The 27274-nt window shown below is 58.4% G+C and overlaps 2 protein-coding genes across 7 annotated transcripts; one reads left to right on the forward strand and one right to left on the reverse strand.

The window, feature by feature from the left end:
* Positions 1 to 6482: 6482 nt before the first annotated feature.
* Positions 6483 to 22639, forward strand: ADCY4 (adenylate cyclase 4). Of its 4 annotated transcripts, none has more exons than XM_089309835.1 (26): positions 6483 to 7237; positions 7472 to 7642; positions 8873 to 9070; positions 9183 to 9344; positions 9935 to 10084; positions 10454 to 10602; positions 10681 to 10792; positions 11399 to 11526; positions 11690 to 11848; positions 12094 to 12226; positions 12426 to 12602; positions 15295 to 15338; positions 15470 to 15556; positions 15751 to 15820; positions 16140 to 16237; positions 16602 to 16686; positions 16775 to 16912; positions 17508 to 17618; positions 17827 to 18011; positions 18209 to 18293; positions 18665 to 18823; positions 20559 to 20705; positions 20989 to 21108; positions 21213 to 21339; positions 21643 to 21767; positions 21854 to 22247. In XM_089309835.1, the coding sequence occupies exons 2-26, from the start codon at positions 7484 to 7486 to the stop codon at positions 22004 to 22006; spliced, it is 3261 nt and encodes a 1086-aa protein (XP_089165961.1). In that variant the 5' UTR covers positions 6483 to 7237; positions 7472 to 7483; the 3' UTR covers positions 22007 to 22247. The 4 variants fall into 4 exon arrangements, 2 of the variants coding, with proteins under 2 accessions (XP_089165961.1, XP_008267670.3); XR_016217913.1 differs by having other exon boundaries at positions 6492 to 7259; positions 20053 to 20705; positions 21854 to 22639; XR_016217914.1 differs by having other exon boundaries at positions 6492 to 7259; positions 20614 to 20705.
* On the reverse strand, positions 22298 to 27226 carry LTB4R (leukotriene B4 receptor). 3 transcript variants are annotated; one of them, XM_002718105.6, is made up of 2 exons: positions 25143 to 25268; positions 22298 to 24537 (listed from the first exon to the last, which is right to left on the reverse strand). In XM_002718105.6, exon 2 carries the CDS (start codon positions 24526 to 24528, stop codon positions 23473 to 23475), a length of 1056 nt encoding a protein of 351 aa, XP_002718151.1. In that variant the 5' UTR covers positions 24529 to 24537; positions 25143 to 25268; the 3' UTR covers positions 22298 to 23472. The 3 variants fall into 3 exon arrangements, with proteins under 3 accessions (XP_002718151.1, XP_089165962.1, XP_017203715.1); XM_089309836.1 differs by lacking the exon at positions 25143 to 25268 and adding an exon at positions 27089 to 27226 and having other exon boundaries at positions 23329 to 24537; XM_017348226.4 differs by lacking the exon at positions 25143 to 25268 and having other exon boundaries at positions 23329 to 24717.
* Positions 27227 to 27274: the final 48 nt, after the last annotated feature.

Below are 27274 nucleotides of genomic sequence, written 5' to 3' on the forward strand. Positions count from 1 at the left end.
AACTCAAAAGTTTACTGATCCGGGTCCTGCATGACGGTGGCAGAAACACAATTACTTGAGCCATCCCACTGCCTCTCAGAGTCTGCCGTAACAGAAAGCTGGGATGAGGAGCCAGAGCTGGCCATCAACCCCAGGCACATCAACACAGGCTGCAGAAACCTCAACTGGCATCTTAACTGCTAGGTTAAATGGCCACTCTTTATTTAGATTCATTATCTGATTATCGCAAACCGTGAAGTCCTTAAAAGTTCAAACCTGTTGACTATTGTTCTTGCTGATTCTCTCTCGTGGTGCTTTTAAGCTTTCCATATTTAGTATTTTTGTGCATGAGTTTATATTTGATTGAATTGAATCCAGCAGCCTGGACTGAAGATGCTTTTACCCAAGGAGAATTAGATTTGTTTCTGCTGGACTCCAGGGGATATGAATCTAAATTTTTAATTTTAATCTTGAATTAAGTAATTATTTATTTTTTAATCAATGTTAAATTTTTCAGTTTATGGCTTACTTGATCAAAGAGAAAGTAAAAATTCCAACCACAGATCCACATGAGGCCAGATGACACATGAAGACATTATTTTTATGAATTTTAACATCTAGTACTACAGACTAGGCTGATTTTCTTGTAAGTTCCCTTTGCAAGCACGTGGCCTTTTTCCTTTCCACTAAGAATGTGGCCACTCTGAGGGTCTCAGCTTTATGGGGAAGCTCCGGTTTGTCTCCAGCACACTGCTGTTGAGGCTTGGTCCCCATTTCACGAAGCTGAGAAGCAGCTGGGCTTTTAGAACTGCTGGGGCCCTCCAGGGGGAATGGCTGCCACTCCCCAGCGACTGGAGGGTGGACGGTCAGAGAGAGGCAGCGCCAGTTCTGCCTCTTGTGTTTGTGCCTGCGTGCCCTTCGCTTTCCACCACAAGCTGAAGCAGCACAAGGCCTTCACCCGAAGCTGAGAAGATGCCTTTGCCCAATCCTGGACGTCCATCCCGGCCTCCACAGCCAACCTCTTTTCTTTGTAAATAATCCAATCCCCAGGCCGGTGCCGCGGCTCACTAGGCTAATCCTCCGCCTTGCGGCGCCGGCACACCAGGTTCTAGTCCCAGTCCGGCCGCCAGATTCTGTCCCGGTCGCTCCTCTTCCAGTCCAGCTCTCTGCTGTGGCCCGGGAGTGCAGTGGAGGATGGCCCAAGTCCTTGGGCCCTGCACCCCATTGGGAGACCAGGATAAGTACCTGGCTCCTGCCATCGGATCAGCGCGGTGCGCCGGCCGCAGTGCACTGGCCGCGGTGGCCATTGGAGGGTGAACCAACAGCAAAGGAAGACCTTTCTCTCTGTCTCTCTCTCTCACTGTCCACTCTGCCTGTCAAAAAAAAAAAAAAAAATCCAATCCCCAATATTCTGTTACAGAAGGAGAAAATAGACTCAGACAGGGAACAGGGTCAGATTCGGCTCTCCTGTCTTCCTAGGAGCTGGACTTACTCTCTGGTTCTCTAACCCCTGTGCTCCCTACCCGGTCCTCACAGCTCTAGGTTGCTGGCCTACTTCCCAGGAAGCAGGTATTTGGGGAGCAAACCAACAGATGGAAAATCTCTCTCCCTCCCTTTCAAATGAATAAAAATAAACAAACTTTAAAAAGGATAGAAAGCACATAGCAAGGTGAGTGCCCTTTGTGTGGACTGGCACACGACCCACACGGTTGGCTCAGCCCATAAAGAGCTATGTGCCTTGGGCAGGCTCTATCTAAGTTCCCATACTTCCAGCTAGGTAGGCAAAGTCTAGACACCTTTGGTCTGCCTGAAATCCTGGAGGCTCTGCGTGCTCCTGAGGTCTGAGAGGCCCACAGCCGAGCACCTGCTTGTCAGGAACATGAAGGACTCGGGCTATTTGGGTGGAGGAGCGTTCATCAAGGGAGAGGGTAGGGAGCTCTGAGATGCTTCCACAGCAAAGCACTCCACCATGTCAGATCCTCGGCTGGGCCGCCACATCCTGCCTGACCTCGGAGCCCTGGAAGTGGGTCCTGGGCCTGCCAGTGCCATGAGCTCCTCTTGATGAGGCAGACAGGTTCCCATTCATGTCCGGGACTTGTCTCTGCAGGAGCAGGTCTCAGGGACTGGGCAGCAATACAAAGGGTCTTCAAAAACTTCAGGGGGCTAGCGCTGTGGTGGGTTAATGCCCTGGCCTGAAGCGCCGGCATCCCATATGGGCGCCAGTTTTAGTCCTGGCTGCTCCTCTTCTGATCCAGCTTTCTGCTATGGCCTGGGAAAGCAGTGGAAGATGGCCCAAGTCTTTAGGCCCCTGCACACATGTGGGAGACCTGGAAGAAGCTCCTGGATCCTGGCTTCGGATCAGCACAGCTCCAGCCGTTGCGGCCATCTGGGGAGTGAACCAGCAGATGGAAGACCTCTCTCTGTGTCTCTACCTCTCTCTGTAACTCTGTCTTTCAAATAAATAAAATAAGTTTTTTAAAAAAACCTTCAGGTAAAATGCATATTGTGAGAAAACTATGAATAAATTTCAAACATTGCTTGCATCAAAATTTATCTTTTAACTCCATTTTCCGTGAACTTTGTGAAGTACCCTCATACAGATAGGGACCCCTCACTTTACTACTGGGGGGCTTCACACCTTCCCCCAGTCACTTGCACCACAGCTCAGTGGTATAGGCAGAAGCATTATGTAAAAATAAGATATCCTTGATGGTTCAGTGCCTGGATGTAAATTATTTCCACGTGGGCATGGGTGAGGCAGGTAAGCTGTCACTGTCTCTATTTTCTCATCGATAAAAAGCTAATGGGGTCAGCATTGTGGCAGAGCAGGTAAATCCCCCACCTGTAATGCCAGCATCATTTGTGGGCACCAGTTCATGTCCCAGCTGCTGCACTTCCAATCCAGCTCCCTGCTAATGGCCTGGGAAAAGCAACAGGAGATGGCTCGCAGGAAGCACTCGCCAGAGGAGAAAAGCGCTGCTTTTCGTTGAGGGCCGGAATGTAGCGGTGGTGCGGGTCAGAGAAGTACTCACTCCCAGCGCGGGGAGGGAAATGGAATCTGCGCCGTGCAGATTCCCCTCACGTCAACCAAAACCCGGGCCGCAAAAGTCACTCCAGCGCAAGGCTCCTGCTCACCACTGGCACCTGCTTGCCTGATGTCCTGCGTCAAGCGTGGTGGGCTGCGGGCGCTGGGTGCGCAGGACAGAGGAAAAGCCTCCCGCGCCGCCAGCGGCCGGGCACCGCGAGAGACGTCGGACAGACGGCAGGCTGACAGCATTGAGCTTCAGGGACTCTGGAGCTCCGGGTACGGCCAGGACTTCAGGGACTCTCAGACTCAGGGTATGGCGGCTGGAGGACAAATCCTCAGGGGTGCCTGCACCTCCCTAGTGTCTCTCCAGGCGCTGGAGAAACCCACGTTCGTTGTCGGCAAAGGCGAGTTCTGCGCGGTGTTCCCGGAGCAGCAGAGGCAGTGGGGCTGTGATCTGGCTACTGGCTGGTGGGTGTCTGGTCCAGGAGGCAGAGCCACTGGGCTCTTGGGACTCAATGGGTAAAGAGAGAGGAGGGATCCTCCCAGGACCCAGCGCAACTCCAGCTCTCTCTGGGAGCCCAGGGAGGCAATATCCAGGGGAGGTGAAAGCCATGGCCAGTCTGGGTAACCAGGACTTGCTGCTCCTGCTGGGGGTCACCAAGAACCTGGAGCGGAACTCAACCTCCGGCCAGCTCTGGTGACCCCATTCATGGAGAAGTGCTCCCTGGCCAGGTTGTTGCAGCCCCAGTGCCCTTGGCCCTGGCCTCTCCTCTGGCCGGGGCTACAGGAAGTAGTGCTGGGATGTGTTACCTGCACAGCCTGAACCCCGTGCTGCTGTTCCAGACCTCAAACCCTCCAACATCTTGCTGGACCCAGAACTCCATGCCAAGGTCAGCCCACCCACACCCCTGCCCAGCAGCCAGAGCTGCTCCAGTCCACCCCCCAGCCCCCTCCACGGGGCCTGGACCAGTGGCCACCCTGTCTGCCCTCAGCCTCTCCCTGTGGGCACAAGGGGTCAAGGTGCAGCCAGGAGTTTTGGCCCCTGACACTCTATGTAGTAGAAGCCCTGTGACACTCAGTTCCACAGGCCGCTCCACCAGATTCTCCAAAGAATCATGGCTGACCTAGCCCCACCTTCCAAGGTACCTGGATCTCCCACCCAAGGACCCCCTGACTACCCTTCCTGTCAACCTCCATACCCCTCCCCAATCTTTACAAAACCAGACCAACTCTTGCAGGGGGTGGGAGATTCTGGCTCCTCCATCCCCTACCCTCTCCTCGTCCCATCCTTTGCAGTTGGCAGAGGCAGTGTCTAGGGAGCCAGGGGGCACCCTGGACTACTTGGTCCCAGAATTGTTTGCCAATGGAAACCTGAAGACCTCTATGGCCAGTGATGTCTGCAGGTAAGATAGCCTACACACGCACATATCCCGGGTGTTTACAGCTCTCTGGGCCTTTCTGGGGGTGGAAGGTGAGAGAGAGGTTGAGCCAGTCGTTGGGCCAGGCCTCAGCTTTGTGTCTCCTGCAGCTTTGGGATCCTGATGCAGGCAGTGCTGGCTGGAAGGGAAGCTAAGTGTAAGCCTCTGTGTAGACACGAGGGTCCTTAACCCTAGGTGTCCACCCCCAAGCCCTCTCTGCCTGCCCTCCTGCTCAGCCTGCCCCCCTAACCTCCCCTTTGGCCAGCACTCCTGGCCCCTTCTGTGACGCAGCAGACGTCCCCTCACATGCTGCAATGCCTCCTCTTCCACCCCAGGGGTGGTGCCCACATCACTGCATGGAGCCGTGGGTGAAAGGCAGAACCAGCCCCCCTTGGCCGAGGTGCCTCCGCCCAGTCCTGAGACTCCTGGTTGGCAGGGCTGCAGGAGTCGATGCAGCGCTGCTGGAGCTGTGAGCCCAGAGACAGACGCTCCTTCCAGGGTGAGCTGGCTATGGAGCTGGAGGCTGGGGGAGGGGGAGGGCTGGATCTGGCAGCAGGGGCCTTTTCCCGAGGAAGGAACTTCCACTCACCTTCGACCTGCTCTGCTGTCCCTCAGAATGTCGCCCAGAAACCCACAAGGCTGAGAAGCGTGGCATGAACTTGTTCTCCAGGGACCCAGGGACGAATCCGGTAATAGGCACCCATTCCTTGCCCCTTCCTTTTCGGGGCTCAATTCTTCCACCAGGACCTACCTATAGGTCCAGGATACCTTACGGGGGAGATGGGACAGAGAAAGGGCTAGAGATCATCTAACCCGACCTGCTTGTTTACAAATCAAGAAACTGACACCCATTGGGAGAGGATCCCACTGAGGTCACACATCATGGCCTGAATTTGCCCCTGGGTCTCCCAGCTCTCTTCAGTGCCAGTTCTGTGAGCCCCTAAGTTCCATGGCCTCTATAGTGGTCCAGAGAGGTTCCAGAAAAAGAAAAAAAGACCTATCAGGATCTCAAGTGTCAGTTGCTGCTTCTCTTGAGCTTTTGCAAAGCCAATTCTGAAGGAAAAGGCACAGGGAACTGGCCTTGGCACAGCCACTGCCCGGCCCTGACTCTACCTGCACTTCCCCCAGTGAACACAAGGGGCCGCTGTCCATCTGCCCCATTGTTTTTGCTGACCTCTTTCGGACTGTTAAACCTCTCTTCGTTCTTTCTCTTAAAAGGTCACTATTTGTTATCTTAGACAACTCTTCCGCGGTGCATATTTGGAAACAACAACTCACTGACTATATAACAAACAACTGCCTGTCCAGCAGGGCCCGGTACCCTCCCGCATGGGTGTGAGTGCTGGCAGCACCCCCATAACTAGGTTGGAAAGAAAGCCAGCAAGAAGCTGAAGACTAGGGGACAGTGTTATGGTGCAGCGGGTTAAGCCGCCACCTGCACCGGTTGGAGTCTTGGCTGCTCCACTTCCCGGGCTGCTAATGCACTTGGGAAAGCAGCAGAGGATGGCCCCAAGTGCCTGGGCCCCTACCATCCCAGGCTCCTGGCTTCCACCTGGCCCTGGCTGTAGTAGCTATTTGGGGAGTGAACCAGTGGATGAAAGATCTCTCTCTAACTCTACTTTTCAAATAAATAAATCAATATTTAGAAAGAAGAAGCCTGGAGAGGGCTTTGAGGCCAGCTGTCTCCAGGAGTTAACCCCTTGTGGTCCCTGGCTTTCCAAGTAAATCCAGCCGGGCCCAAAGTGATTTTGTAATCCGCCCCAACCCCCATCCATCCCCCACCACTGGGAGTCGATAAAGGCAATGGAAGTTTGGCATCAGCCAGGAGGCTGGGGAGGGGCAGCCAGGGAGAGGGCAGCACCGCGGGGTGGGGTGCAGGAAGTAGGAGGCTGGGGGCTGGAGGCAGGCAGCCGCGTGGCACACAAGGTCAGGGCCCAGCTGGCGGCAGGAAGGAATCCCAGATGCCTGCTCTAATCTCAGGGTGGAGCGCTTCCCCTAGAGCCCCGCCCGCAGCCTACACTCTGGGGTTAGAGGCTGTGGGCCCGCACCGCCTTCTCCCTCTCCTTCTAGACCTCGGGGGCTCGGCCACAGCCACGCGCGCGTGTGTTGGGCGGAGGGGGAGTCTCCGTGGGAACCCTCAGACCCCAGCTCTCCTCGTGAGCTGCACTGTGCCCGCCTCACCTTCACCTCCCTCTGCCACCCACACGCCAAGTTGCTTCCTAGACACTGGAGCCGTCTGATTCGCCGCTGGCGGCCAGGAGGAGAGGCTTCGCACAGAGGCGCCCCTTCCCACGGGGCTGTAGCGCGCGAGACCAGGAGGCTGGGGGAGCAGTGCCCGTGTCCTGACTTAGATCCAGCGCCCGTGGGGCGCCGCGGTTCTCACCAAGCTTCGCTCCAGCCCTGCTCAGCCTCCGCACGTGCAAGCGACCCGCCCCCGCTGAGAGTTTGCCATTCGGCCCGCGCCAGCCCCTCGCGTCTCTCCCACGGCCCACACTCCCCTTCCGAGACGGGGGCCGAGTGGCGAAGACCGTGAGATTACGGGAGACGATCGGAGCGAGGGAGGAGGCCCGGCGAGTCCGGCTGCCGCACGGGAAGGGGCCGGGCCGCCTCGTTGGGGAAGTGGGAGGGGGCCGTGGCGCCGGGAGGGAAGCGCCTGGCGCCCAGGGCACTGGAGCCACTAGTGCAGGGCAAGCGTGACTCCGCATCCCAGACCCCCAGGCTCCCTCGCGGGTCCTAGCCCACTCGGCGGCTGCAGCGTGGCGAGCAGCGAGTTCGGGAGAGAGGGGGAGCACGCGGCTTCTTGGCGTCAACGGCAAGTCGTGTCCCGCCCGGTGGTGAGGCTTTTGCTGGGGCACGTCCACAGTCTGGGGCTGAGGGAGGAGAGGAGGGCTGGGGCTGGGGTCCCCTCACCTCCCGCTAGGAGCGGGCTGGGAACCGGACGCGATGGCGGCGCGCGCGGGGAGTCGTGGCTAGGAGCAGGTGGGAGAGACGCGCGACGTGGGGCCTGCGGGGCTGCGGGACCTCACTCGGCGCGGGCCCTCCCCAGGCCGCGGCCACCATGGCGCGCCTCTTCAGCCCCCGGCCGCCTCCCAGCGACGACCTCTTTTACGAGACCTACTACAGCTTGAGCCAACAGTACCCGCTACTGCTGCTGCTGCTGGGGATCGTGCTGTGCGCGCTCGTGGCGCTGCTCGGCGTCGCCTGGGCCAGCGGCAGGGTGAGCCGGGCTGCCGCTGCGGGGTGCCGGGAGGGTCACCGCCTAGGGGGTGTTGGGGGGCTGAGATGTAGGGGAGCGGTGGCCTTTTCGATGTCTGCTCTTTGTTGGGGACCAGAAACGAAGCGTTGAGCCTTGCTCCTCACTGCGGTGACCCTGGCCACGTCCCTGCGCCCTCGGCAGGGAGGGAGCTGGGTCCAGGATGCTGAGCGCTTCTCTGTGAGGTCGGACAGACCTGTGAGCCTCCGCGGTCTGCTGGCTCTACAATAAATCCAACACCGGATTTTCCAGTTTTCCAGAGGGGAAATTCTACTCAGAGCCCCGAGGGAATTCATTTCCTGGCTTTCTCTCCCTATTAGGGGATGTGGGGCAGTTGTACCCAGACTCCCAGAAGGCGCCCTCCATCCCGCTCCCATTGAGTCCCAAAATAAACCCCCTTTCAGTTTATCTTTGGGGAGGAAGGGGCTCATCCCTTCCATATCTGGAGACATCTTGCTCCTGGTTCTCTCCTTCCCTCCATCCCCCGTGGAGACAAGGTTGGGGAAATCCCTGGGCGTAGTCCTCACATTGCTGGTCCACCCCAAAGTCCGGGAAGAAGTAGGTAGGAAAGGCGGGGACAGCAGTGGGATTTGTAAGCCGAGGAGCTGAGGCAGGTGGCAAGGTTGCAGCCCTGGCGGCCCGGGAAGTGCGGGGCGCCCCCTGCTGCCCGAGCGCTACTTTGCGCCATGCGCGAAGCTTTGAGCTGCCTGGATGCAGCTCAGTGAATGGGCCGCATTTGCAGACACTCGTTCCTCAGTAGATTCTTGTGAGCTAGGGTCCTCCACTTGCTTGGGGACCCCAGACTGGTACTGTGGTTCCCATCTGACAGATAAGAAGTCAGGCCCAGAAAAGTCATGGATGCACAAATAGTCACTATGGGATCCGAGCCACTTCTGGATAGATGTCCCAGGTTCCGGGGGCGGATATAGGTTGAACCACAGGAGCCTGGCGACTCTGCAGATAACAAACAGCAAGGTGTCGGCCATCCTATATGGTTTGACCTCATATGAACCACAAGCGGAAGTGCCCTGCTTCCTTTTCTACTGGATTTGAGACACTTTTCAGAACTGGCCTGAGCGGCTACCTGCTGTTCTTCCAGCCAGTTCGTTCCTTCTCCCGCTGCAGGAGCTTACCCCCACCCCCACCCCCACGGCCTCGCGCCCTCATCTGGCCTCCCGCACTCCCTCCCTGCAGGAGCTGATCTCAGACCCGAGCTTCCTAAGCACCGTGCTGTGCGCGCTGGGCGGCTTCTCGCTGCTGCTGGGCCTGGCTTCCCGCGAGCAGCGACTTCAGCGCTGGACGCGCGCCCTGTCCGGCCTCGTGTGGGCCGCGCTGCTAGCGCTCGGCCACGGCTTCCTGTTCACAGGGGGCGTGGTGAGCGCCTGGAACCAGGTGAGAGGGCAGGCAGACCAGGGGGTGGAATCGGAACGCAGCAGCCTCAAACTCCCGCCCAGGTCAGGAGCAGCGCAACGCAGGCCTTAGGCTTCCTGCGCCCCGTCCCCAGGTGTCCTTTTTCCTCTTCGTCATCTTCACGGCGTATGCCATGCTGCCCTTGGGGATGCGGGACGCGGTCGCTGCAGGCCTGGCCTCTTCACTCTCGCACCTGCTGGTCCTGGGGCTGTACCTTGGGCCACAGCCTGATTCGCAGCCGGCGCTGCTGCCGCAGGTGAGCACGCGCTGGCCCCTCCCTCAGACTAGCCCCGCGCTGCGCGCTGGTCGGCTCCTGCGGGAGTTTGGGAGTTTGCCGAGCTGTGCTTCAAGGCAGGGCGCAAAGCTGGGAGCAGGATACCAGCACAGACAGTCCGGCTCGTGCCCTCGTGAAGCAGGGCTACGTAGCCCAGAAAGTTCTAGGCCAATGGGGTAGGGAGTTATGGCTCGCTCAGGGATGCGGGGAGCAGCGGGGCGACAGACGTGAATGATTGGATGATGGAACCTACAAAGGGCATTGCAGGTGAAATCGGAACTTGAATGGTTTTGTGCAGCAGGAGCAGGGAGGGGAATGAGAATGGGGGCAGGCGTTGGGGTGGGGGGCGGGGGAGAGGATGGTCCCAGGCAGAGGAAAAGTCCATGCAAACGTCTATAGACTTAAGAGGCCATGTTGGCACGGCAGCCAAGGGTATGGAGGACGGGCACCCCTTGTCCCGTAATACTTAGGATCCTCGCTGGGGAGCCACCTCCCCCCAACTCCAGCTACCTACATAGACACCCCCATCCCCTCCGGGTCCGGCGCCCTCTGTGACTGGCGCTCACCCGCAGCTTGCAGCCAACGCAGTGCTGTTCGTGTGTGGGAACGCGGTGGGGGCGTACCACAAAGCGCTGATGGAGCGTGCCCTGCGCGCCACCTTCCGCGAGGCGCTCAGCTCCCTGCAGTCGCGCCGGCGGCTGGACACCGAGAAGAAGCACCAGGTCAGCCGGTGCGGGAGGCACGGGTGGGAGCGGTGCTGCGGGGAGATGCTCGGATCCCACAGCCGAGTGACTGAGCAGCTCGCCTGCCTTCTACCGTCCCTTCTCCTTTGTATAAAACGGGCTGTTGCCCACCGTGGGACGTGGTGGAGGGGTTCAAACGGACTGAAATTTACAAAAGCAATTCTAAAGAATGTTACCTGTTCAGTGAAGAACTGGAATTCAGGCTTCCTGCCGGGAGATTGGTCCCCAGCGGGGATGCAGACATGACTGGGGGCTGGAGGAGCACCCACAGAGAGCACCTGGTGGGGGCTGGAGCAGTGGTGAGCTCCTGGGTGGTTGGGGGGGGGGTCTCATAGTCGCCTCCTCCAGGAACACCTGCTGTTGTCCATCCTTCCTGCCTACCTGGCCAGGGAGATGAAGGCAGAGATCATGGCTCGGCTGCAGGCTGGACAGGGGTCCCGGCCAGAGAGCACCAACAACTTCCACAGCCTCTATGTCAAGAGGCACCAGGGAGTCAGGTGTGAGGAAGGAGGGCTTGGGGGGTGGGGGAGGCGGTGGGCAGAGACCCAGCCCCACTGACTGTGTGCCCCGTGCAGCGTGCTGTATGCTGACATCGTGGGCTTCACCAGGCTGGCCAGCGAGTGCTCCCCCAAGGAGCTGGTGCTCATGCTCAACGAGCTCTTTGGAAAATTCGACCAGATCGCCAAGGTCAGGCCTCCCCGGCCACCCGCAGACCCTCAGACACCCCAGCCTGGGAGCCCCTTCTGAGGGAAACTCCCTCCCTGGAAGACCCCAGTCCCACCTCAGAGTCAGGGTGGGCTCCCAGGCACTCCAGCAGAAGCAACAACCCTCTCAAACGTGCCAGTCCTGCTGCTGCTCCCTAACTCAGACCTCCACAGACGTCCCAACCACAGGGCCCTGGTGGGGGTGCCTCTGGACCTGCAACTAAATCTAGGGAGGCTTTCAGAGGCTCTAGCCTAGGGAGGCCACTCTGAGAGAGACTGCTGCCCCAGGCGGCCCCAGCCCTGCACTCGTCAGCCCCCGGGCTGCCTCCAAGCAACCTATTTTAGCCCTCCACCCAGCAGCCCTTTCATCCTGAGACCACATGCATGACCCCAAATCTAGGTGCCCCCTACACGTGCCCAGTCTGGGGAGAGCCACAGACGTGCCTCCTGAGAAAGACATCTGCATGGGAGACCTCAGTCAAGTTCAGGGAGACCCTGCACATGCGCAGTCTCAGAAGTCTTCCAGACCACTGCCCTCCTCGCTCCTTCTAACCAGTGTCCTCTCCGCACACGCACCCCCTACTCCCAGGAGCACGAATGCATGCGGATCAAGATCCTAGGGGACTGCTACTACTGTGTCTCCGGGCTTCCAGTCTCCCTGCCAGACCATGCCATCAACTGCGTACGCATGGGGCTGGACATGTGCCGGGCCATCAGGTCAGCTGAGAGGGGACAAGAAGGGATCAGAAGGGATGGATGTGGGAGGGGCAGGAAGCAGGTGGAAGTCCTTGAGGGAAAGGGGTGTGGCCTTGGTGGGCAGGGCTGGAGGCCTGACTCACCCTGTCCCCGCCTTCCCTACCTCACCCCGCACTGTGCTCAGGAAACTGCGGGCAGCCACTGGTGTAGATATCAACATGCGTGTGGGCGTGCACTCGGGCAGCGTGCTCTGCGGAGTCATCGGCCTGCAGAAGTGGCAGTACGATGTCTGGTCCCATGACGTCACACTGGCCAACCACATGGAGGCAGGCGGCGTGCCAGGGTGAGGCTGGGGACCCCAGGCAGCTACAGCAGGAAGCAAACCAGGCCCTGCGAAGCACTGCCAACCTCTCCTAGTTCCTTCACAGGAGAACAATCCCTACAGGGCTCAGGGAGATGCGGGGGTACAGGGAGGGGTGCTGGGAGGCACAGGACCCTTCTTTAAGTCCCCGGTCCAGAAGTGATCTTTGGGAGAAGTGAGACGTTTGGAGGCCCTTCCTGCTCACTTCCACCACCCCCTCCTTCCAGACGAGTGCACATCACGGGGGCCACGCTGGCTCTGCTGGCCGGGGCTTACGCAGTGGAGGACGCAGCCATGGAACACCGGGACCCGTACCTTCGAGAGCTAGGGGAGCCGACCTACCTGGTCATTGATCCCCGGGTAAAAGCCCAGCCTGGGCCCCTTGGGCTGACCCACAGGAGCCACCCATAGTCAGCAGGCCTGGTCTCTTCTCCCTCGCTGGAGAGGGGTTCCTGAGTCCCAGTGCGGGGAGGGGCTGAGGGAGGGGACAAGCCTCCGTGTAAGCGGTGTGGGAAGAATCGATGAGTGTCTGTCCTCACCAAAAGCCCTCATGCTGCAGGCCGAGGAGGAGGACGAGAAGGGCACAGCAGGAGGGCTGCTGTCCTCTCTCGAGGGCCACGAGCTGCTGCGTCCGTCTCTGCTGATGACCCGCTACCTGGAGTCGTGGGGTGCAGCCAAGCCTTTTGCCCACCTGAGCCACATAGACAGCCCTGTGTCCACCTCCACCCCTCTCCCGGTATGTGCTGCCCCACTGGGGGCCCTGACGCTTAGGGAAACTCACTTCACTGTCTTCTTCAGGCTCTGCCCCCACCACCAGTGAGTCACAGGATCGTGGGTGACATCTCAAGGTCATGAACTGTGTAGTTGTCTCAGTCATGAGTTCAGGCCCTTCCTTCCAGAGAAGGAGCAAAGATAACTGGCCTGCAGGCTCAGCTCAGAGAAGATGTGAGATTGTGGACACCATGTCTGGTGTTCCCCAGCCTCCACTCGGGAGAGCCCCTTGCCCTGGCTCGACGAGAGCAGCCTACCTCGCTTCCACTCTGCTTTCCGTGCTGCACACACATCCCACCAGGAGATGTCTCTGTTTCACTCAGGCCCTACAACCGCACACTCGCGTCTAAAGTTCCCAGTGGGGACCAATGGGTCACTGCACACGGACAAAACGAGGAGACAGTAAAAAATCACATGTGGACTTGAAGAAGGCAGTCATGCTGAGCAGGCAGGGGCTGTGACCAGGAGAGGGAAGGCAGTGGGTCCACGCTTGTCTAGGTGAAGCCAGGGCAGGGCCCGGGGGTACCTACTGACCTTCCAGATGGAGGAGGAGCCTGGGTCTCCCCTGCCTGCTGGCTCCAGGGAGTGATGATCACTGAGGGCTGCCAGACCCCCTCATGCAGGGACTCAGGTCCTGTCCTCAAAAACAGGCGCCAGGATCAAATCCTGTCCCCTTGGCCTGCTCTCCTCCGTCTGACTCAGTCTTGCCGGCTACCTTCCTGCAGATGGCCCCAGAATCTCCTCCACTGGGCAGACCTGGTTGGCCTTCCTCTGTTCCATCCTCCTCCTCTCCCCCAGCAGGCAATGCAACCAAAGATCAGTGGACAGCAGGGAGTAGGGAGCAGGGGCAGTGGTGGGTCAGGGAAGCACTTAATTCTAAGCCTTAAAATGGGGTTAGCAAGGGGGCAGAAGGGGTTGGCTGGCAGGTGGCAGAGGAAGGAAGGCCCAGCTGACTATTGCAGGAGGGGGTCTCCGGGGTGGGGGTGGAGTCATGTGTGGGATTTACAAGAAGGCCAGGTGACCCTGGGTGCCGTTCCCATGGGAGGAATGGCGGCCAGAGGCCATGCTAGGGCTCCTACCACCCTCCACTGCTGCACAGGCTAGCAAGTACTGGGGGTGAGGAGCAGGAACCCCTTGCTCAAGGGCATCGCCTGGGGCGGGGCCTCACTAGCCCAGATTTCACCTCTCAGCCCCTGGAGTCCCACGGGCTTGGCCAAAGGCTCAAACTCTCGAGACTCACCATTAGTTCACTCTTCAACAGCGGAATTTTGGAGCACTGGGCAATGTTGGTGCACTCCTTTAGTGCTCAGCCATTGATCCCTTCCAGGTCTTTGAGCACCCACGCTGCGGAAGGTGCTAGGCTAGTTCTTGAGAGAATAGAAAAGCATAGCATGTTGTTTTCCCTGCCTTCAGATACCTTACAGCACTGGGGTGGGGGGCAGGTTGTGGTTTGGAAGATGTTAGATCCAGGCATAGATGCATAGGCTCATACCCAGAACATACCATTCCCCGCCCCCAGCACTCCCTCCCCTTCTTCCTTTCCCATATACCAGGTCTTAGTTTGGTAGATGATGTGACCCTGTGACCCTGCCTCCTTCACATGAACCAGAGAGAACAGGGATGAATGGCGCCATATTTCTTATCCTGGACAGTGGCCTCTGAAACTTCTCTCCCTCTGGGTTGCTTGGTTTGCCTGCTCATGTCATGCCTCTGTAGCCACTGTGCCTCCCTCTTGGTAAAGAAGAGAGAGGCTGTCATCAGGCTTATTTCCCGTCCTCGGCCCCCTTCCTTGTTACCCACCCTCACTGCCTCTCAGCTCAGCTCTGCATTGTCACTTGGGTTTATTATTTTTTCAAAGAATTATTTTATTTATTTGACAGAGTTACAGAGAGAAGGAGAACCAGAGAGAAAGGTCTTTCATTCCGCTGGTTTACTCCCCAAATGACCACAACAGTCAGAGCTGAGCTGATCAGGAGCCAGGAGCTTCTTCCGGGTCTCTCACATGGGTGCAAGGGCCCAAGGATTTGGGCCATCTTCCACTGCTTTCCCAGGCCATAGCAGAGAGCTGGATCAGAAATGGAACAGCTGGGACTCAAACTGGTGCCCATATGGGATGCCGGCACTGCAGATGGGGGCCTCACCCTGCTGTGCCACAGCACCGGCCCCGTCATTTGGGTTTAACTCAGTGGTGTTTGGGGCATCCAAGGGTGATGAGAGTCCTGCCCTTGGAATCTGTGCAGTCTGTAGGGAAAGTGAGGCACAGAGAAAGCCACGCCCATCTATAGAAGATAAGGGGCAAGGCCAGAGTGAACCAGCGGATGGAAGATCTCTCTCCATAATTCTACCTTAAAAAATTAGATAACTAAAAAGTGCAGAAAAATAAAAGACAAAGGGCTGCGCAGTTAATTGATGGAAACTATGAGGAACGAAGTGTTACAGACCTTGGGGGTCTAAAGAGTCAGAGGAACCTTTAAGGAGGAAATGTGGGGGGCGGGGATTGGTGGGGAGAGAGAGAAGTCACGGGAACAGGGGAACCAGCCAGGTCAGATGTCCAAGGTCAAGGACATGGGTCAGGCATGGGGTGCGGCTCACTGTCTGCCTCCCTGCAGAGGCAGCACTCACCACCTCCCCCTCCCCTACCCGTGTTCTCCCAACAGGAGAAGGCCTTGGCTTCCTTCAGCCCCCAGTGGAGCCTGGACCGGTAGGAGGTCTGAGTGTCGTGGACAGTGGGGCTGTCTGGGCGACCTTCCTCTGTCCTCCCTGACGCGGCGGCTGCTTTGCCAGATGCTTTGGAGGATCTCCATGCTGACAGGCTTGGCTGTCACTGTGCAGGAGCCGTACCCCCCGGGGCCTAGACGATGAGCTGGACACCGGGGATGCCAAGTTTTTCCAGGTCATCGAACAGCTCAACTCTCAGAAGTACGGACAGCAGAGGGGCTGGGAGGGATGGAAGCTCCGCGCTCGTCCGGTCGAGCAGGGGTGGAGCTCCTCCCTGCAGGGGTGTGAGGGGCTGCCATGGACAGAAACCTCAGCTGACCACCCCCTCCTGCCCTCACCGCACCCCGCCATGCCCTGCCCATCCCTCTGAGGCGCTGTCTCTGACCTCTCACCAGACAATGGAGGCAGTCGAAGGACTTCAGCCCACTGACGCTCTACTTCAGAGAGAAGGAGATGGAGAAGGAGGTGGGCTGCGGTGGGGGTGAGGGGGTGGGGGACACCAGAGAATTTCCCAACCTGAGAAGAGATCAGGCCCTGGGTCCCCAGCTCTGCTTCCTTGTGATTCTGGGGTTGAAGGGTTTGTGCCTCTCTCGGAAAGGAACGTCACCCTATAGATTGAGTTATTGGATGGTGGGAGGGGGCAGAAGGGCAGCTCCTTGGAGAACTTGAGCTGGTGTTGGGGGGAGTAAGGCCGGGAAGCCACCTCTTGCCTGGGCCTTGGTACCTTCAAGGTGACAGACACACTGGTGCCCTGTCTCCACCCCATCCCCTGCCTCCCTCCCAGTACCGTCTCTCCGCACTCCCTGCCTTCAAGTACTATGCAGCCTGCACCTTCCTGGTTTTTCTCTCCAACTTCATCATCCAGATGCTGGTGACAGACAGGTGAGGGCCCCTGACCCCTGCCTAGGGGACATTTGCACAGGTGCTAGGAGAGGTGAGGACTTGTTCAAAACTCAGCCAGGTTAACGAGCTGTGGCCGAAAGGCCAAGAGAGCGAGCTGATGCGAGCTGAGCCATGAGCTCCTGTCCCCTTCCAGGATTGTCCCTTCTTGGTTGGTTTCTGTTCCTCCGCATCACTGCCCTAGACCCTCCACCCTTTCCAAGTCTTCAGGACTTTGGATCTTTTGTCAGACTGGATCCTGGGGCAACCTCCCTCCTACCCCCCCACACCCCATCTCCCACCCAGCTCCCACAGCACCCACCCAGCACACAGTGTGCTACAAGGCCTCCCTCTTGTCTCCTTTTAGGCCCCCAGCTCTGGCCATCACCTACAGCATCACCTTCCTCCTCTTCTTCCTCCTGCTCTTCGTCTGCTTCTCAGAGCACCTGACGGTGAGGTGGGCCGAGGGGCGGGAATGGTGACCTGGCCTGAAGAAGGCCCCCCAGCCTCCTGACTAAGACCCTCATGCTCCTCCCGCAGAAGTGTGTCCTGAAGGGCCCCAAGATGCTGCACTGGCTGCCCACACTGTCCGGCCTGGTAGCCACACGCCCTGGACTGCGAGTGGCCCTGGGCACTGCCACCATCCTCCTCGTCTTCATCATGGCCATTACCAGCCTGGTGAGGACAGAAGGGCGCTCCCTGCACCCCCATCAGCGCATGTGGGGCCTGCCAGGGTCTGCCAGGGGACAGCTTGGGTTTGGAGGGCAGCTGCACTAAGGCCTGGAGATACTGGAAATGTTGTGCAAGTGTGAGGAGAAACGTTACAGCGCCTCCCCAAGTCCATCCTCGGGGAGTTGATAACACTGCTGGGCCTCTCTCCTGTCATTTTCCACGTAGGCAGCTCTTTATTACTTAGCTCACTTGGCTGATTTTTCACAGACCTTAGAACCATTTCTAGAATTCTATCCCTGGAAGGCACCTAGCACTCATCCTCTAGCCAAGTTCCAGAAAAGGAAGCTAAGGCCCAGAGAGGTTAAGTGGCTGGCGAGAGCTCACACAGCAGGTCCTTGGCAGATGAGTATTTAGGACACCCCGTCACACACACAGAGAGATTCTGCCCACGGTAAGGGCACTGGTGCTGAGGCCCCTTGCCAGTCGGAGCTAGCACAACCCACCCTGGATGGAGGGTGTCTGGATTGGGTGGAGGAGTCTGGCCCTGGCTTACCCCTGGGTCAGTCGAGACCCAGCACAGGTCTCCTTGTTTCCTCTGCAGTTCTTCCTACCAGCATCGCTGGACTGTCCACCCTGGGCTCCCAATGTGTCCTCCATTGCTTTCAACCTCTCCTGGCAGCTCCCTGGGTCCCTGCCCCTCCTCAGTGTCCCAGTAAGTGTTCCTCAGTCACCTCCTGCAAACCCTTCCGCAGCAACCCCCTCTCCATGCCCTGTGTGTGTGTGTGTGTGTGTGTGATAGAGAGAGAGAGGCCACCTGGCCCCCGGGCAGGCCCTGGGAGGGACTGGACAGGAGCCCGCGGGCATCCCTGGCCGCTGCCCAGGGGCAGGTGCACGCCTGAGCTCCTTGCCTGGCGCCCTAGTACTCCATGCACTGCTGCGTGCTGGGCTCCCTGTCCTGCTCCCTCTTTCTGCACATGAGCTTCGAACTCAAGCTGCTGCTGCTGCTGCTCTGGCTCGTGGCCTCCTGCTCCCTCTTCCTGCACTCCCACGCCTGGCTGTCCGACTGCCTCATCGCCCGCCTCTACGTGGGACCCTTGGACTCCAGGTGCGCATGGTTGCCGGACAGGCCCTCAGGGACAGGGCTGAGATGAGACACAGTGGAGCTGGGCTTGCCTCACTCACCTGAATCACCTACAGGGCAGAAGCGGAGGGAGGCTGAGAGTGTCGCGGGTGCTGGGGGCAGGGAGGAGGCCAGCGGGAAGGGACAGAGAGAGGGACAACCCCGCTCTGTGGCCTCCACAGGCCGGGCGTGCTGAAGGAGCCCAAGCTGATGGGAGCCATCTCCTTCTTCATCTTCTTCTTCACCCTCCTTGTCCTGGCTCGACAGGTGAGTCACCCAGCTCAGCGCCCTCCTCCCCAGGGCCTCCTTATGAGTGGTGAGGTTGAGGTCCCTGTATTTGGGACTTGGTCGCTCTCATCTTCAGGATTGAGCCCAAGTGGCCATTGGAAGCTTCTAGGCAAGCAGTCCTGCTACCTTTCTCCTTCACTGCCCAAAGGGGGCGCCCTCGAGTTCTCCCTCTTTCTGCTCACGCTTCCAGTTCTGCACACACTAATCTGAATCCGGTTTCAAGCGCAGTCTCTCTGCAAAGACAGTTGCACCCTTTGCCTTTTCTCTAAACTCGAGGCAGCAGGGGTCGGGGTGGGGGATGAGCGCTCAGGAGCTGGGGCTTCCCCCGGCCCCCCGGTGACCTTCCCCAGAATGAGTATTACTGCCGCCTGGACTTCCTGTGGAAGAAGAAGCTGAGGCAAGAGCGCGAGGAGACAGAGATGATGGAGAATCTGACCCGGCTGCTCTTGGAGAACGTGCTCCCTGCACACGTGGCCCCCCAGTTCATTGGCCAGAAACGGCGCAACGAGGTGAGTCCGAGCCCAGACGCCACAGGGATTAACTATGCGTCGGGATCCTTAGCTCGTCCTCTCTGCACCTGGTGGGACAGGAGGTTGCCCCAGGCTTTGCCCTCGACAAAGACTTATTTATTTGAAAGGCAGAGTTCCAGAGAGAAGGAAAGACAGAAAAGAGAGAGATCTTCCATCTACTGATTCACCACCCCCAGAGGCTGCAGATGGCCAGGGCTGAGCCAGGCTGAAGCCAGGAGCCAGGAGCTAGGAACTTCTTCCAGGCCCGAGCACCTGGGCCATCTTCCACTGCTTTCCCAGGCGCGTTAGCAGGGAGCTGGATCGGAAGTGAACAGCCTGGACACAACCAGGGCCCACATGGGATGCTGGTATCGCAGGTGGGGGCTTTCCTCAATGCCAGGCCCAAGGAGTGTCTTTTCTAACTCACAGCTACTCCATACCTTTCAGATGCTTAGTCATGTGTTGATGGGAGTTGCCTGGATACAGTCCACCCGTCTGTCTAGACCTGCTCTATATAATATGGTAGCTACTAGCCGTGTAGCCACTGAAGTTACTTAAAACAAAAAAATTCAGTTCCTCAGTGGCGCTAGCCACATTTCCGGTGCTCAGCAGCCACATACGGCTGGTGGCCACCAAATTAGGTGGTGCGTTTATGAAACATTTCCATCATCACAGAGCTTCCTATTGGTACTGCTGTAATGCCTCAGCAATCTTGCTCCAGTCACACCATCAGCAAGTTACCCACGTGTTTGGACCACCTCATTTGTACCACCCCCACCTGGCCCTTTGTGTTACAGAAGTGTCCTCCACTATGCTGAGGGATGTCAGAAGAAACAATTCAGGGGCTGTGCACGGCCTTCTAACCCAACTGCCTGCTCTGGTCTCAAGACCAGTAGTTCTGGGGCCACAGCTGTGGTATAGTAGGTTAAACCAATGCCTGTGGCACTGCATCCCATATGGGTGCTAGTTCAAGTCCCGGCTGCTCCACTTCTGGTCCAGCTCTCTGCTATGGCCAGGGAAAGCAGTGCTTGGACCCTGTGGGAGACCCAGAAGAAGCTCCTGGGTCCTGGCTTCAGATTGGCCCAGATTCGGCCGTTGAGGTCATTTAGGGAGTGAACCAGCAGGTGGAAGATCTTTCTCTCTCTCTCTCTGCTTTTCAAATTAATAAATAAATCTTTTTTTAAAAGACCTATGGTTCTTTCTGTTTCTCCTGGTTTATTCTCTTACAGACACAGGGACTCTTTTCACTATCCTGTTTCTGTCTTCACATTGGCTTCCAGGAAGCTCAGAGCCAGGATCTAGGACTAAGAAGGCTTATTGGCACCCATGATGTGAACCAACCTCACCACATCTCATCCCATCCTTATCATCTTACTCTTGTTCTCCCTCTGCCCCGTATTCACTGTTGTTGCCTGGTTTTATCTCTGTGAGCTGACTTAGCACCCCTCAGCAATCAGAAAGGATATAAAAATAATTCCCAGTTGTAGCTGTGACTCCTTTCACGTGGCTGTGAGGCGTTCCTGGCCCCGACTTCTGTCTCCCCTAGAATCACAATGAGACCCAATACTTGACTGCTGAGCCACATCTCTGGGGTGACCTGGCCCTGCTCTCCTCTCCCCTTCCCAGTGGCTCCTGAGTGGGGGACCAGGAGTGTGGGGACCAGAAGAGGGGCCCCATGCAGCCCCAGAAAGGGGGAGATGTGCGCACACCCCTCACCCCGGCCTCCTGCCCCCAGGACCTCTACCACCAGTCCTACGAGTGTGTTTGTGTCCTCTTCGCCTCCATCCCAGACTTTAAGGAGTTCTACTCGGAATCCAACATCAACCACGAAGGGCTCGAGTGTTTGCGGCTACTCAATGAGATCATTGCTGATTTCGATGAGGTGACAAATCTCAGGGCCCCCAGATCCATGGCCTGCAGTCTAGAGCTCCCCCGTAGTCCCTCCCCCCACCCCTCCACTTTGCAGTCCTGGCCCATCCTCCCCTCCCTGGCGCTCCCTCTCCTCCTCTGATGCCCCGGCTATACCCATCGCCAACACTCTCCTTCCTGCAACCATTCCCAAACCCACAGCCTGGCCCTTTAGCCCCCCAGAAACCTGGTGCTGGGCTTCGGGGAGAGGGGAGGGCAGGAGCAAGAGACTGAGGTACGGCCTCTTCTCTGGACAGCTGCTCTCCAAGCCCAAGTTCAGCGGGGTGGAGAAGATCAAAACCATCGGCAGCACCTACATGGCAGCCACAGGCTTAAACGCCACCTCTGGCCAGGATGCCCAACAGGTCCAGCAACAGGTACGGCGATGCTTCCTTGCCTACCAAGCCTCCTCTGGGCTCTCATTGGTGGGCCCGTAGTGGGACTTACGCCTGTGCCCTCACGGGCTCATCCTCGTGCGCAGGCCCACTGCCAGGATGCTGAGCGAAGCTGCAGCCACCTTGGCACCATGGTGGAATTTGCAGTGGCCCTGGGGTCCAAGCTAGACGTCATCAACAAGCACTCGTTCAACAACTTCCGCCTGCGTGTGGGTAAGGGCCTCCCCTGCTGGGGCAGTCTGGTGCCTCCTCACTGTTCTAAGCTCTTCCTGCTCCAAGTCCTCAACTGCTCTCTAGTTCACCCCTGTCCAGACTCACTCCCGGGGACGGGCATGAGGCCGATGGGCCAGGAGCTACCTGGGGCTCATATTCCCTCTCCTAAGCCACACTCCTCCCTCACCAGAGACCACACCTGGCCTCTCGGCCCCGAGGCCCTCTCCTTCCTCCCACTTCCTTCCCCCCTCCCTCCTTGATGCTGCCCCCACCAAGACCCCTGTTCACCACATCCTTTGTCAGGGCTGAACCACGGACCAGTAGTGGCTGGAGTCATTGGGGCCCAGAAGCCACAATATGACATCTGGGGCAACACGGTGAATGTGGCCAGCCGCATGGAGAGCACCGGAGTCCTGGGCAAAATCCAGGTGAGGGCGCCCCCGCTGGTGGCCTAGTTGCAGGGGGGATGAGGAGAGGCCCACTCCCATGCTCACTCATCGTCCCTCGATTGCAGGTGACTGAGGAGACAGCCCAGGCCCTGCAGTCGCTGGGCTACACCTGCTGCATTCGGGGCATCATCAAGGTCAAAGGCAAAGGGCAGCTGCGCACCTACTTCCTGAACACGGACTTGACGCGAACTGGGCCTCCCTCAGCCACCCTGGGCTGAGACACTCCTCCAGGATCTTCCACGAAAAGGCTCTGAGACGTCTGAAGCCAGCTGCTGATAGACCTAGAGACGGCCTCCTCCTTACCTGTCAGCAGGGCGGTTTTTCCCCAGGCCAAACTGAGCATGCTGGAAGCGAGCGATTCTTTTTCACAAGGTCAAGAGAGAACGGCCTCGGCCTCGCTACCAGCCTGCTTCCACTCGTCTGTACACCTCGGAAGCATAAAGAATTTTAGCCACATAACTTGAGTCTCTGCTGCTCCCCACCCACAAACATCAGAAGGAATCTCCAAGGAAATATCATTTCGCCTTTATTCATGCAGCAAATGCCAAAGAAGCACCTATCATATGCTTGCGATGCAGAAGAGACAAGGGGTGGAGGATTAGCTTGGGTGTCCCGTCCCCCCAAGTTGCACCTGCTGTCCTCAGATTGGCCAGTCACACTTTGCAGTAAGGAGCTGTGGGCAATGTGGGTGTTCTGTCCTCAGGTCACCGGATGGCCTCCTTCCTTGCTTTGCCGCCTTCTGCCTAGATGCTGCCACTTTTATATGTCTTGAAGCACGGGGATGTTTCCTTTTCACCTGCTCCTATTTTGGAGGTCCATGGGAGGCAGCTTAATACCCAAGTTGTGTTGCAGATGTTGTATGTGGATTTTTGATTTTGGTCTCCTAGTTGCTTCTTCTTCTTCTTCTTCTTCTTCTTCTTCTTCTTCTTTTTTTTTTTTGTTCCCCTCTAACGGGAAAGCTCCCTAAAGTACACTGCTGCCACCACTACCGCCTCTTCCTAAAATGCCAGCATGGCCTGGGCCGAAGCTCTCCTAGACAAGAACGGGAAGCAAGGGCTCGTCCCTGTCGCTTTCAGAAATCTTTGTCTCCTAGCGGTGACAATGGCCACAGCAGGTGCCAGGGTTTGTCCTGGGGCTGGGCAGATGCTCTTGTGCCGAGTTCTAGGCGCTGAGATCTCATGACCGCTTCCCTAGAACGCAGAGAATCAGGCAGGAAGCTGGACAGAGACCCGTGCGGCTGCAGGCTGAGGGACACTGTATGCGGCGCTCTTTTCTCACAAGGCCTCGGGTCACGGGGGTCTTGGACGTGAGTCCGCTTGAGTGGTCCTGGACAGCCTGCTTTAGGCTCGCTAGACTTTTTCCAAGTGTGACCCACAGACTTCTGCCCTCAGATTCATGGGTGTGTGTGTGTGTGTGTGTGTGTGTAACTGGATTGTTCTGTCTGTGGGTCCTTTCCAAAACTGAATCATGGGGAGGTTGGGACTCTTGAGAGCGTTTAGTTCAGGCACCAGGAACAGCCCAGTGCCCTCTAACGCACACACAGACGCCCCACCCCTAGGGTTGAGTTCGGTTTTCAGGGGGATGCTGCCAGGCCAGAGGTGCCCTCACCCCAGCCCCCTGTGCAGGCACAACATTGGCCAGGCTGGCGGGGGTGGTGGGCAATCCGCCAGTTCCCCTGCTCAGTTCACTCCAGAGGATTAGTGGAGACAGTGAGGCTCTCGGCGGGGCCAGGCTCCGGGGAGGCGGGGGTGTCCCTCACGGTGTGGCCCAGGGTGCCCCCGCGGCGGGAGCTGGACACCTCGGAGGCTGTGGCCTCCAGCAACTTGGCGACAAAGCCCACGCCAGCCCTGCGCAGCAGGCTGCCGCCGGCGCACGCGTACAGCACGGGATTCACGCTGCTGCTCAGGAAGGCCAGCGTGATGAGCACGTTGCGTGCAAGGAACAGCCGCTGGCCCGTGGGTCCTGCCCAGGCCGGCTGACCTGCCAGCGCCCGGGCCGCCTCGGCCATGTTCACCACGTGGTAGGGCAGCCAGAAGGCAGCGAAGGCCAGGATGATGAGCACCACCAGGCGGCCGGTGCGGCGGCTGCGGCGGAAGCGCCGGGCCTGCAGACGGCGCCCGATGTCCGAGTAGCTGGCCACCACGGCCAGGAAGGGCAGCAGGAAGCCCGTGAGGGCCTCGAAGAGCAGGTGGAAGGCCCTGTGGCTTTTGCTGGGGTACAGCGGGAAGCAGACAAGGCTCCTGTTGTCTGGTCCCAGGCTCACCTTGCGGTACACGAAGACCGGCGTGGCCAGCAGGAAGGACACCACCCAGATGCCCACCAGCACCCGCAGGACGATCGCCTTGGTGCGCAGCTTCTGGGACAGAAAGGGGCGGGCCACGGCCAGAGAGCGGTCCAGACTCATGGCCGTGATGAGCAGGACACTGGCGTACATGCTGACTCCGCAGATGTAGTAGAACAGGCCACAGCCGGCCTGTCCAAAGCACCAGGTGCCCCGGGCCACGTAGTGCAGGAAGAAGGGAGCCGTGAGCAGGACGGCCAGGTCGGCCAGGGCCAGGTTCAACACCAGCAGGGCAGTGACGGAGCGCTTCTGCATCCTTTTCAGGATGCTCCACACCACAAAGCTGTTGCCAGGCAGCCCCACAACCAGCGCTGTGGACAGCAGGATGATTGACAGCAGAGAGATGTAGGAGGAAGCCCCCGAGGAGGAGGCCAGGGGGGAGGTAGTGTTCATGGCCATGGCGGGGACCTGGAGGGTGAGGGCGGACACGCGCATGAGGGCAGGAGCATTTCCTGACACCCTGGACACTGTCACCTGAGAACTTTGATCTGCCTCCAAGGGGAGCAGCAGCAGAGGCACCTCGGCCACCTTCTGCCCCCACCCCCGGGTTGCTGCTGACTTAACCTGCCTGGAAAGGACCTGATTCCGCAGAAAACACTAACTTCTGAACTGGGCCACGGGGCCCCTTCCTGCCTGCAGACCCAATTGCAAAACATACAGTGACAGCGGCAGCAGCCCTTCAGCTTCCTTCTCCTAGGGAGACCCTGAAACACAGATCCAGAGACCCAGAGACTTTCCTCGCCAGGGCTGCGCCCCTGGCAGGCTAGCTCCTGTGTCCCCTGCCTGTACCCTAGCCCCTCAACCCCGGTAACTCCCCCCGGTCACCTGCTCACACTCCCCGAGAGGCCCCGGGTCCCCCAGGAACCACAGTGCCCAGGGAACGAGGGCAAATGCACCCGACTGCTTTGCCACTGGCCGGGCTTTTCTTGGGAGACTGCTTTGCACCTTCACTCGTGGCTGTGAGCATCCCCTCCCTTCCCCTCCCCTCCCCACACCTGCCCCAAGATACTTACAAGCTTCGCCAGGCACTGGCCGGAAGCTGGTGCTGATCCCACGGTCAGGGCAGAGTGCTATAGCCTATCTTTGGATCTGCCCAGTGCCAGGGGCTCCTGGCCCTGGTTCTGGGTACTGTAGCTAATTCAGAGAGGAAGTACCACAGGACAGGGGAGGCGGGAGCAGCAGAGGGGGAAGACCCATCTTCCTGAGGGTGGGTCCACCCCCTCCCTTCCCTAGGAGGGGGGATGGCACTGCACTCCAGGGCCACGGAGCAGGGGAAGAGGACTCCACAGGGGTGGGGCCAAAAGAGAGGGACCCAGGAAGGGGCAGTGGGCGAGGAAAGAAGGGCATGGGGAGCGACTAGGCTGGGGTGCGGCCTCAACATGCAGGTGTGGACTGGAGAATTCAAGGTCATAAGTGGGGTCTGTAGACATAGGGAAGAAGCCAGAGAGGGAAAGGGGCCAGAATGCTGGTATCCACCCACACTTCCCAGTGTATCAATGCAAACGTCTGTGCGCTTCATGCCAACAGCACTTTTTAAAATGTTTTTCACAGAAAAAAGTAAATGCTGGGATAGGCTGGCCTGAACAGGAGGAGAGGAGGGAGGGTCCGGGGGCCCTCGGGCCACCTGCAACAGAGCAGGCCAGCATGCAGAAGAGCCCCTTCCCCGGATGGAGGGACGTCTCCTTTCCTGACACCTCCCGCAGGAGGCAGGAGCTGAAAATGAAAACTCCTTTCAGCCTGCCAGGAGCCTTGTGGCCTCCCTTTTAACACCAGCGCCGCTCGGGTCCGTGGCCCTCGCCAGGGCCCTAACTTGCTTGACTTAATAATAATAAATAAATTTTAAAAGCCAGAGTGGCGTTTACCCAGCAGGCGTCAAGCCGAGGATATGATGAAAAGAAATTGGGCTGAAACCACAACAAGAACTGAACACAGAGCAGAGGAAGGGCTTTCTGACCGCACAGGGTGTCTGAAATGGGGAATATGTAACAGGAAGTTAGGAAACCTTGCCCCACAGCCCCATCACACACAAGGACAGGAAGAAGCCCCAGCAGTCGGGGCTTCGGGATAGAAGCTTCTGGCTCAGGGCTCTTGGGCCAACCAGAGGGCCCTTCAGAATTGTCTAGCCCTTCTCTCAGGCTGCTCCCCACCGCAGCTGCCCCCATGTCCCTTCTTTCTCCACCCAGGGCTAGGTGGTTTAAACCCACTTCCTGCTGCCCTTGTTCTGAGCTCCACTCCAGGCTCAGTGTTGGTGGCCTCAATAGGACCCTGGGGACTGGACTACCCTCGTTCTCATGACCTGTGCCAGGGCACAGGCGGTTGTGTGAACTAACGGACAGGCTGGGGTGATGGCCTGGGGAGCCACTTGGGTGGCCACCTCAGTTTGCTGGGGACACTGATGGGGCTGGGACAAGGGATTCCCGGTGCTAAAACTGAAGAAGTGCTGGGCCGACTGAAACAGGTTGATCATTGCAAAAACCACATGGATGTGCACAAGAATCCCATTCTGCACCTCCCATGTCTGGAGTGTCTGGACCCAGACCAGGTTCTAGACCTAGAGGTAGAAAAGGCAGGGGATGAGAGGTGCTGGGGGAGGGGTCGGGGAGAGCCCGGCCGTCTTGGCAGAGAGGAAGGAGAGAAAGGAGAGGTGGCATACCTCTCCTGCACACAGCCTGCTATTCCCGGCACCCCCTCCTCACCAGCCCTCAAACGTCCCCCACCTGAGTGAGTCATTGACGATGCTCCTGTGGCCTTTGGGGGAGGTCAGTGTCTGATGCCCAGGGCCCCAACACCCTGTCTCTCCTTGTGACCCCTCTCCCAACCGCATCAACAATAAGCAGGAGAACCCGCCACCCCCACAGCGTCACTCTCCCCTTCCAGAGCCAGTTTCCCCCCTTGGGTGGCTCTCACAGACACACACACACACACACACACACACACCCCGAATGGATTCCATCCTCACCTCCCCCCAGGCTCACAACTGTGGCTTCCTCTTTCTTCCTTTACATCCAGAGAGGGAGGTGCTAAGGGCTGGCAGGGCAGGGCCCCGGGAAGGCCCAAGTGACCCAGCGGGGAACCAGGTGGCTTAGGTATAGCTCAGCCATGATGAGCCACCGACAGGAACACACTTGGGTCATCCTCTAGTGGC

This window comes from Oryctolagus cuniculus, chromosome 12 (genome assembly GCF_051225735.1).
Source record: "Oryctolagus cuniculus isolate XC-2025 breed Fujian yellow rabbit chromosome 12, ASM5122573v1, whole genome shotgun sequence".
NCBI classification, from domain to species: Eukaryota; Metazoa; Chordata; class Mammalia; order Lagomorpha; family Leporidae; genus Oryctolagus; species Oryctolagus cuniculus.

Coding starts and splice junctions, on each gene's coding strand:
- LTB4R (XM_017348226.4), bottom strand. CDS start 24,564: ATGCGCGTGTCCGCCCTCACCCTCCAGGTCCCCGCCATGGCCATGAAC.
- ADCY4 (XM_089309835.1), top strand. CDS start 7,484: ATGGCGCGCCTCTTCAGCCCCCGGCCGCCTCCCAGCGACGACCTCTTT. Junction 7,643..8,872: donor TCGCCTGGGCCAGCGGCAGG/GTGAGCCGGGCT, acceptor CCCTCCCTGCAG/GAGCTGATCTCAGACCCGAG. Junction 12,227..12,425: donor ACCTGGTCATTGATCCCCGG/GTAAAAGCCCAG, acceptor CTCATGCTGCAG/GCCGAGGAGGAGGACGAGAA.